The sequence below is a fragment of the Nanorana parkeri genome, unplaced genomic scaffold, assembly GCF_000935625.1.
Source record: "Nanorana parkeri isolate BGI_ZX_2015 unplaced genomic scaffold, ASM93562v1 scaffold5, whole genome shotgun sequence".
NCBI lineage: Eukaryota > Metazoa > Chordata > Amphibia > Anura > Dicroglossidae > Nanorana > Nanorana parkeri.
In genome coordinates, this window is record NW_017306273.1 from 5,895,853 (window position 1) to 5,906,186 (window position 10,334).

Here is a 10,334-nt window from a genome sequence, read left to right on the forward strand (position 1 = left end):
TGTTTTGTAGAATTTCTGATTTAGAAGATGTTGATTGTTACAATTTTATTACTGGTCAATGTCTGTCTGTACCTTTGTTTGATATGTGCAATAAAGACCAAACACTACTATCAGTGTAACTAGGCAATCACAGAATACTTGAAATGTCTACAGAGGTTTTTCTGGATCTCGGCTTTGTACAGTCAGAAAGGATAAAATGGCGGTTATTGAAGGTTCTTGGTGTTCCTCACCAGAGGCTCTAAAGTAAGGCCCGAGTTCTTTTCCTCACTCTCCTCGCTATACAAGTCATGGTTTTTGATATAATCCAATACTAGGTCAGGCACAAGATACCGGATGCTCATTCCTCTCCGTAGGGCTCGCCTGACCTTGGTGGAGGAGATGTCATTGGTGATCCACTCTTCCACCAAATGAATATTATGCCTGTACTTCCAGAGGATGTCCGACTCGTAGATGAACTTCCGTGGGTCGTTCCCTATCCTGGTGATACAGACCAGACCAAAAGACGACACTATCTCAACTATGTGTTCGGGTTTCCAGAGATTGGGGGTTCCGAGCGATTCCAACATATCCGCCCCACACAGCAGCTTCACCTGAGGGGCATCTGGAAGACATAACCCAACAAGACAGAAATAAGGGGATATGTTGGTAAAAAGTGATACATGCTTAATAATTATGTGCGCTAAGAACTAGGGATGCACCGATACAGATACCAGTATCGGTATCGATGCCGAATATTTGGGCGAGTACTCGTACTCGCCCAAATGCTCCGTTGCCTAGCCTGATACTTCCGGTATCAGGAAGCCGGGTAGCGTGTCATTACACGGTCATCACATGCTCCTCCATACCTACAAGTTCCAGGTATTTCCTTTGCTCCCAACAGCTGCATGGAGTGCAGAGGGAGTGAAGGAAAGATATGCGCTGTGGGGGGTAGGAGCATTAAAGAAAACCTGTTGCTTTGCCCTGCGTGCACAATGGTTACCTTAATGTTTACCGGTTCACAAGGAGCTAGTGACACCCCTACGGTATCATGAAAGCTAACCATCTGGTGGACCATTGTTAAAGAACAACTCTGGGCAGAATAAACCTTAACCCTTGCAGTGAGGCTACCCATGCACTGCAAGGGTTAAGTGCCCATATTAGTGCACGTTTTGGTCAAGGGTGTAAAATAAAAAAAAAGATCTACTCACCTGAACCTCCCGCCTGCCTGCTAGATCGGCCCCCGCAGCCTCTCTCTCCCTCTGCTCCGGCAGTGAAATGTCCCTCGTCGTCCTTACCTCTAATACAGAGCAATAACTTGTCCTTTGGTTGTCACGTCTTACCTCTGCTCTCCAAACATTTATGGTCGGGGACGTCTTGGCAGTTGCTGTCCCTCTTCCTCTTGTTACTCTTCCTGCACCCAGATTTCTTATTCAGGTTCTCTGCATTATTCGTACCCACGAGCTGCTGGTGATGTCTGAAAAAGATATTTGAAAAAGTTATATAAAAACAAAAACCTTTTCTTTTGCCATATGTAACAGGACTGGTCAGTCAATTCCTGCCTGAGAGACTAAAAGTCCCAGCAGGCTTTGTTAACTGTGCTGAGATCTGTAGTTCCTCGATACCCCAGAGGGGATCGTCTGTATGTGTGTGTTACCTTAACACTGCTACAGTGTCAGTCCAGTCCTGTTTCAAACACTCCCACGGGTCCACCTTTATCCAATCCGATGTCTGAGTTGCCAGTTGGGCCATTGATAGCCGATGTTGCCCCTCCACTAGGCCCTTCTTTTTGTATCCATCGCTCACAGGAGATATAATACCTTTCACTACCTTATAGTTTCCTGTTGGGACAATCAACAAATACATACAGTATATGACGATCAGCCATTGAAGTGCTGCTGAATGCATCAATCACACATTGCCCACGGACTTTCTTAAATAAACAGACAAGATAATTCTGCACCTTCAGACCTCAGATCAGCCCCAATTCAGCACCTTCAGACCTCAGATCAGCCCCAATTCAGCACCTTCAGACCTCAGATCAGCCCCAATTCTGCCCCTTCAGATCTCAGATCAGCCCCAATTCTGCACCTTCAGACCTCAGATCAGCCCCGATTCTGCACCTTCAGATCTCAGATCAGCCCCGATTCTGCACCTTCCGACCTCAGATCAGCCCCAATTCTGCACCTTCAGACCTCAGATCACCCCAATTCTGCACCTTCAGATCTCAGATCACCCCAATTCTGCACCTTCAGATTTCAGATCAGCCCCAATTCTGCACCTTCAGATCTCAAATCAGCCCCGATTCTGCACCTTCCGACCTCAGATCAGCCCCAATTCTGCACCTTCAGATCTCAAATCAGCCCCGATTCTGCACCTTCCGACCTCAGATCAGCCCCAATTCTGCACCTTCAGATCTCAAATCAGCCCCGATTCTGCACCTTCCGACCTCAGATCAGCCCCAATTCTGCACCTTCAGATCTCAAATCAGCCCCGATTCTGCACCTTCCGACCTCAGATCAGCCCCAATTCTGCACCTTCAGATCTCAGATCAGCCCCGATTCTGCACCTTCCGACCTCAGATCAGCCCCAATTCTGCACCTTCAGATCTCAGATCAGCCCCAATTCTGCACCTTCAGATCAGCCCCAATTCTGCACCTTCAGACCTCAGATCACCCCCAATTCTGCACCTTCAGACCTCAGATCAGCCCCAATTCTGCACCTTCAGATTTCAGATCAGCCCCAATTCTGCACCTTCAGATCTCAGATCAGCCCCAATTCTGCACCTTCAGATTTCAGATCAGCCCCAATTCTGCCCCTTCAGACCTCAGATCAGCCCCAATTCTGCACCTTCAGACCTCAGATCAGCCCCAATTCTGCACCTTCAGATCAGCCCCAATTTTGCACCTTCAGATCAGCCCCAATTTTGCACCTTCAGACCTCCGATCAGCCCCAATTTCTGCACCTTCAGACCTCCGATCCGCCCCAATTTCTGCTCCTTTAGACCTCAGATCAGCCCCAATTCTGCACCTTCAGACCTCCGATCAGCCCCAATTTCTGCACCTTCAGACCTCCGATCCGCCCCAATTTCTGCTCCTTCAGACCTCAGATCAGCCCCAATTTCTGCTCTTTCAGACCTCAGATCAGCCCCAATTCTGCACCTTCAGACCTCAGATCAGCCCCAATTTCTGCACCTTCAGATCTCAGATCAGCCCCAATTTCTGCACCTTCAGACCTCAGATCAGCCCCAATTCGGCACCTACAGATCTCAGATCAGTCCCATATTTTGCACTTTCAGACCTCAGATCAGCCCCAATTCGGCACCTACAGATCTCAGATCAGCCCCAATTCTGCACCTTCACATCTCAGATCAGCCCAAATCTCTGCACCTTCAAATCTCAGGTCAGCCCCAATTTCTGCACCTTCACACCTCAGAACAGCCCCATTTTTTGCACCTTCAGACCTCAGATATTCCCCACTCAACACATGTACCTCATATCAACCCCAATGTACACATGCCTTTCATACCTAAGTTCTAAATTAAAGTTCATGAATCCAACTTTTTCACAACGTTCTTGCCCCATGGCAGTATTGTATTGCAACACAGAGAAGTGACAGGTGCTCTGTGCACTCGGTTTATGGGTACCTGTGGAGTTCAGATAGTCCCGTGCCAGTTCAAATAGCCTCAGGTGCATTACAGTGATCGGGTTATATGAGCCGGTAGCCAATAGGACAACTTCTGTCCGTTCATCTGACTTCTCCATGGTATAAGATGGCTCCCGGGGATTCAAACGGATTGCATCGGAGTTACTTATACAACCTATAAGCAAACAAATGAACTTGATTAAGAGATTGCTGTAAACTTTATTTGTTTCTAATATTCAGGTAGAATTTCATATACCTCAAAAAGCTTTACAGAGTACATAACCATGCGGGTCAGTCCTTGCTGCAAAGAAGCTTTAATGTCCCCACCATGGAAGCGCATACATTAGCAACAACTATATCCGAAGCCATCTAACCTATCCGCATGTTTTTTAGGTGGTGGGAGAAAACTGAAGCACCTACTGTATATACATAAGGGAAGATTATACATACAATACAAATAACCACTCGCCATAGATATGACAGGACATAAAGTTTGCCCACTGTCAGACCACCTTTAGGGCCCATTCACACCACATCGCACCACATCCAGATCATCTCCAGACCAGATTGTTTCTGGACCTAAAATGCATCCCAAGGCTCTTCTTGGCCTCAGTTCACACCATCGGAGACAGTTCCAGACCAGACCAGAAAAATACTGCGTGTTACATTTTGTCTGGTCTGGAATGCACCGGAACGTGACACAATGGGGGGAAAAAAAACACATTTTTTTTTGGGCTGGTTTGGATGATCTCATCACCCCTGGACTTCCTGCTTCTGTGGAGAGAGAGAGATTTGTGAAGATAGGAACCATGATGGCTGAAGTGGACACTGAATTCTTTGTAGAACTTGTGGAAGCCTGCCCAGAGCTGTTTGATCCGAGGCATGGGCAATATTAGGAAGATGATAGACAAGTGCAGAGGCATTGCTGCCCAGGTTGTCCCTGGCTATGATCCCTTGAGCAGCTCAGAAAAGAACTGTGGTAAGTTCATGTCTCTTATGTGCAAGCATTGTGCTGCTCTTTTCCTGGCTATCTGTAGGTCTTGCAGAGGTCCCCCAGCAAGACCTAAAAGTGAACGCATCAAAAAGCAACGCAGTGTGTTCCAGATCTGGTCCCGAAAATGGTGTGAACCCATTCACACCACATCCAGATCATAATGGTGTGAGTTTCTCAGCCAATCAATATAGATCTGACATGAGAAACATTACTGGGAGTTCGTGGCTGCTCTTCCCTCTTGTCCTCCACGGACTTCTTTCTTTGCTCGCCTCAACACACACCTCTTCAAAAACTTCCGGTCAACTTCAGCCAAGTGTTTTCAGAAGCCAAAACCCATGTAATACTCTTTGTGAATCGACTTACATAGTTACATAGTATTTGAGGTTGAATAAAGACATATGTCCATCAAGTCCAACTGAGAATGTAATGTGCTTGTGATAACAATCAGCAGACACACCCTTTAGCAGAACAAGAATAAAAGGAAATAATGCAGTTAAAGCAAAACTCCAAGGTAAACCAAAGTTAAAGGAGAACTATGAGGTGAGTGCTTTTCACTCCCCTCATAGTTCTAGCCGACCTGTGACAGTCTCATTGTCACAGGTCGGCTAGAACTATGAGGGGAGTGAAAAGCACTCACCTCATAGTTCTAGCCGACCTGTGACAGTCTCATTGTCACAGGTCGGCTAGAACTATGAGGGGAGTGAAAAGCACTCACCTCATAGTTCTAGCCGACCTGTGACAGTCTCATTGTCACAGGTCGGCTAGAACTATGAGGGGAGTGAAAAGCACTCACCTCATAGTTCTAGCCGACCTGTGACAGTCTCATTGTCACAGGTCGGCTAGAACTATGAGGGGAGTGAAAAGCACTCACCTCATAGTTCTAGCCGACCTGTGACAGTCTCATTGTCACAGGTCGGCTAGAACTATGAGGGGAGTGAAAAGCACTCACCTCATAGTTCTCCTTTAACCCTTGCAGTAGGTCCCCCCTCCCTATGCTGCAAGGGTTAAATGCTGGTTTTGTCTCAGGGTAGAGCAGAAACAGAAATAAATACTTTCTTCCTCACTCCTGCAGGCTTCCTTCCTGCTGAACAACCGGTCCATAAAATCACTGCTCTTTGCCGCTCAGCCAGTCTCGGCCTCTCTGATCTCATCATGTACAATGCAGAACCGGTGGTCTTACACTGCATGCAAGGACAACGGGGGCCCTTCCCACGTCCTGGAGTCAGAGAGCAGGTAAGAGCGCCTGCTGCCCGGGAGAAGAGGAGTAAGGTAAGTATCTTTACTCATCTCTCTACCCCGAGGCAAATGAGCATTTAATCCTTGCCATGTGTAACCCACTGCAAGGGTTAATTTTCCATTGACTGCAGCCAACCAGTTGTGGTCACTGCTCAGGTATTTTGACAGCGCCACATCCGCCACTGTCAGAATACAATAGCTGCAGCGGTAGATTTGTTTAGTGTGGATTAGGGATTCTCTTAGATCTATCATCTACAACAGGGGTGCCCACAATTTTTGTGTTAAGTTCTACTTTTCAAATGACTAGCTACATGAGATCTAAAAACGAAAACAAAACTCCCTCGCTCTCTCTCTCCTGGCTGTCTTTCCTCGCTCTCCTGGCTGTCTCTCCTTGCTCATCCTCCTGGCTGTCTTTCCTCGCTCTCCTGGCTGTCTCTCCTTGCTCATCCTCCTGGCTGTCTCTCCTTACTCCTCCTCCCGACTGTCTCTCTTTGCTCCTCCTCCCGGCTGTCTCTCCTTGCTCCTCCTCCTGGCTGTCTCTCCTTGCTCCTCCTCCCGGCTGTCTCTCCTTGCTCCTCCTCCTGGCTGTCTCTCCTTGCTCCTCCTCCTGGCTGTCTCTCCTTGCTCCTCCTCCTGGTCGTCTTTCCTTGCTCATCCTCCTGGCTGTCTTACCTTGTTTTCTCTCCTGGCTGTCTCTCTTCATTCTCTTAGCTGTCTCTCCTCGCTCTCTCTCTCTTTCCTGGCTGTCTCTCCTTGCTCTCTCCCCTGGCTGTCTCTCCCCGCTCTCTCTCCTGGCTCACCTTGCTGTATTTTGCAAACAGTGCAGTGCAACAGGCTGTGTATACTAATATTCTTTGATGTGATACATAGCACTTCATCCACCAGAAAGGTGTCAGGGAGCTCCGCTCAGCAGACTTGGGCTAATAGGTAATCATGTGTGCACAGCTAAATAAATATACCAAAATGGAATAAAGGGGCCGCCATCACACCCTTCCTGATCTACCAGCATCAGCTTTGAGAGCTACTGGTAGATCACCATCTACCTAATGGGCACCACTGATCGACAACAGCAGTGTATGGCCATCTTAAAGAAGAACTCGGGGTAAAGAAAAAACTTTCCCTTGCAGTGACACCATCAGAGGGGGTGACACCAAAATGACTAACAGTCATTTTGGTGTCACCCCCTCTGAAGAGTCAGGCACTCGGTCATGGACCGGAGCCCGACAGTTACTTGAGAGAGGAGGGGACCTGGCTGAGTACCTAACCTGCCGGGTGAATGCCCCCTCCTGTCTCTGCCGGCATCCATCACCAAGATGGCCCCTGGCAGGTAAGTCGGGTATAGATGTTTCTTTTGTTCAACCCGCAGATTCCTCCATCAATACTGACGAATCCCCCCCGCTGTTTGCACTGTATCCTGACAGCGTCTGCTGGCCGCTGTCAAAATATCCAAACAGAGCTAGCAGCTGTTTGGCTGCAACCTCTGTTTAGCCGAGAATTTTCCAAACCAGTTGCTTCAATCAGCTGATCGAGTGATGCCAGACGGCAGGGTGCCGACAGCGGCACCCGCTGTGCGAATTTCGGCCAGTTCATCAGGAATTCGTGCCATGTGTACCCTACTTAAAGTGACATTAAAAAATAAAAAATTTTTCCCTCCCCCCAATGTTAGTGTAAGCACTTACCTTAAATGATGTCTCTTAATCCGATCTTCTTCTTTCCTGTCCTCTTCATCTGTCTCTCCAGCGCTGGTGCGGGTCTCCGATCCAGCGCTGACTCCTCTGTGCTTGCTGGCACTTCCTGTCCCATGGTGTCTGCATGCGGGTGCACGCTGCTCCATAGACTTACCTTGTGTCTCTCCTCGTCTCCCGGCCGAGAATCCGAACTGTGCATGCGCCCGCCCCAGATTTTCGGACGGGAGCGCGCAGCGAAGACACAGGTAAGTTTTAACCGCTTTTAAAAAGAAAAGGTTTTGCATATATCTACTGCTTGCTAGCCATATATACCCCGTTTCCCTGAAAATGAGACCTACCCCGAAAATAAGACCTAGTAATATTTTTGGGAATTGCTAAAATATAAGACCTACCCCACCAATATCATGCAACCATTTCATCGTGGTGACTGCGCCTCTCTCACACACTATCGGCGATCATTTGATGAATTGTGTCGCCGGTAACGATCGCTTTCCAGCTTCCTGCATTCAAAAGGAAGGGGTGAAGCCCGCTCTTCCTAGAGAAGAATCGTATATAGGACTTCAGAAGTGAAAGTGAAAAGAAATCATTTGGACGTTCCCTCCAACACAGAGGAAATGGAAGAAAATACAAAGTACCTGGAAACTGTAACCGATCCCAATCATGAATGTTCTTACCAGAGGAGCGAGACCGAGTGTTATTAAACCCTCAGGTATATATATGGCTAGCAAGCAGTAGATATATGCAAAAACTAAAAAAAAAAAGAAAAAAAAAAAAGAAGGGGTTAAAACTTTCCTTACCTGTTCTTACCAGAGGAGCGAGACCGAGATCCGGAGTTCTCCTGACAGCCGTGCGGCTTTGGTGGCGTCAGTACCGTCTTCCCCTACCTACGTCTCCTCCCCTTTTCTCCTTCACATCGTCTAACCAGTTTGACCAGTACTGGTTTCCAGTGTAAACCACACCCATGTACAGGAAAAACCTATCTCCGGGCTAACGGTTTCATTTTAGTTTGAGCGACGAGGAGGCCTTGTCACCAATGAGGATACGTTGCTCCTTTCCTCGCAGGAAACCACAAATAAAACATTTCTGGCTGGACTTGAGCTTCAAAGAGTTTCTCCACTCAGAATAAGGGCAGGGCACGAACATTCTGCGTTTTAAGTGTTTTCTTGCCAATAACGGATTTGCATTTCTGTCCATCCAGTCCTTCACACAGCTCTGCCGCACAGCACAGCTGTATCTGGCAGGGGCAGAGACATGATTTTTCCTTGCTACAGTTCAGTACTATTTGCAGGTCTTGCCCCTCCCCCAGCCTGTGATTGGACAGTCAAGCAGCAGCCTGATGAGCTCATCTCCCTGTTAATCTGATCTGTCCTCCACAGTATCTAGTGTTAGCACATGAGCATTGCAGTGCACCTTTGCTGCTTCTAATTCGCCCAACTGAGCTCTGCTGTACGCGGTACTGCATGGGGCTAAAAACAGGTCAAATTCTGGTAAATATGGGAGCTGTTTTTGCTGAACACCGATATGTATTTCTTTCCATCCAGTCATGAAGTTCACACAGCTCTGCCACACAGCACGGCTCTGTCTGGCAGGACAGGAGACCTGATTTTTTTTTCCTGCTGCAGTTCAGTGACACTTGCAGGTCTTGCCCCTCCCCCAACCTGTGATTGGGCAGTCAAGCAGCAGCCTGATGAGCTCATCTCCCTGTTAATCTGATCTGTCCTCCACAGTATCTAGTGTTAGCACATGAGCATTGCAGTGCACCTTTGCTGCTTCTAATTCGCCCAACTGAGCTCTGCTGTACGCGGTACTGCATGGGGCTAACAACAGGTCAAATTCAGGTACAAATGCGAGAGGTTTTTGCTGAACACCGATATGTATTTCTTTCCATCCAGTCATGAAGTTCACACAGCTCTGCCACACAGCACGGCTCTGTCTGGCAGGACAGGAGACCTGATTTTTTTTCCCTGCTGCAGTTCAGTGACACTTACAGGTATTGTCCCTCCCCCAGCCTGTGATTGGATGCACAGTCAAGCAGAAGCAGCCAACTAATGAGCTCATCTCTCTGTTAATCTTCTCTGTCCTCCTATCAGCATGCCCCTTGTTGTTCAGTGCACCCGATTGGCTCTGTGTGCTGAAACTCTCCCAGTCTAAGCTCTGCTGTATAGTGTACAGCGTAAGGGGCTGATAAGTCAAATTCAGGTACTTACACAGCTTGAACTAAGGAAATACGGTTTACGATGCATTACTGAGTACGGAGCTGCATTTACTTGTACCTAGCCTTAAACTGACTCGAGGTAGACAGCCTTACAAATAAGCTGAGTACTGTACCCCGTTGTCATGTCTGCTGCAATTAGATATCAGGCATACAAAAAGTATGCAAACTGTACACCAATAAAACAAAAATAAAACATCAACTCACCCCCGGCACCGGTGTCCCCGCCAGCCTCGGACCAAATGCGGTCATCATTACAGGACATTATTAATCCCCTTGTGCGAGGGCACCCCTGTCTGCTAGGTAACTCAGGCTGGACATTAATGTCATAACAGGGGCCGTACTTCCTGACTCTGGGACACGGGGCCCGGGCTATTCTGGATAATCCCAGCACACGGACACAGAGGGGGCACATCATGCTACACATGCAGGCCTATTTCCCCCATCTCTATTCCTCCGGGCAAAAGGAAGAAAACTGCAAATAACAAAAACACAAAAACAAAAATTAACTGTCTAGAAATAAAATAAATAATAAAAAAAAAAAACACAAAATGAAAAGAAAAATTAAATTATATCAAACACA

The 10,334-nt window shown here is 47.6% G+C and overlaps 1 protein-coding gene across 1 annotated transcript; it reads right to left on the bottom strand.

Annotated features, from left to right (window-relative positions):
* Positions 1–203: 203 nt before the first annotated feature.
* Positions 204–10,221, bottom strand: NMNAT1 (nicotinamide nucleotide adenylyltransferase 1). Its single transcript, XM_018576855.1, has 5 exons — positions 9,959–10,221; positions 3,623–3,796; positions 1,634–1,817; positions 1,320–1,453; positions 204–601 (listed from the first exon to the last, which is right to left on the bottom strand). Exons 1-5 carry the CDS (start codon positions 10,176–10,178, stop codon positions 204–206), a joined length of 1,110 nt encoding a protein of 369 aa, XP_018432357.1. The 5' UTR covers positions 10,179–10,221.
* Positions 10,222–10,334: the final 113 nt, after the last annotated feature.

Excerpts from the sequence above, each read along its gene's own strand:
- NMNAT1 (XM_018576855.1), bottom strand. The coding sequence starts at position 10,178 with ATGTGTAGCATGATGTGCCCCCTCTGTGTCCGTGTGCTGGGATTATCC. Across the intron at positions 1,454-1,633 it reads GACACTGTAGCAGTGTTAAG|ACATCACCAGCAGCTCGTGG; the intron begins GTAACACACACA and ends TATCTTTTTCAG. Across the intron at positions 602-1,319 it reads TAAATGTTTGGAGAGCAGAG|ATGCCCCTCAGGTGAAGCTG; the intron begins GTAAGACGTGAC and ends TATGTCTTCCAG.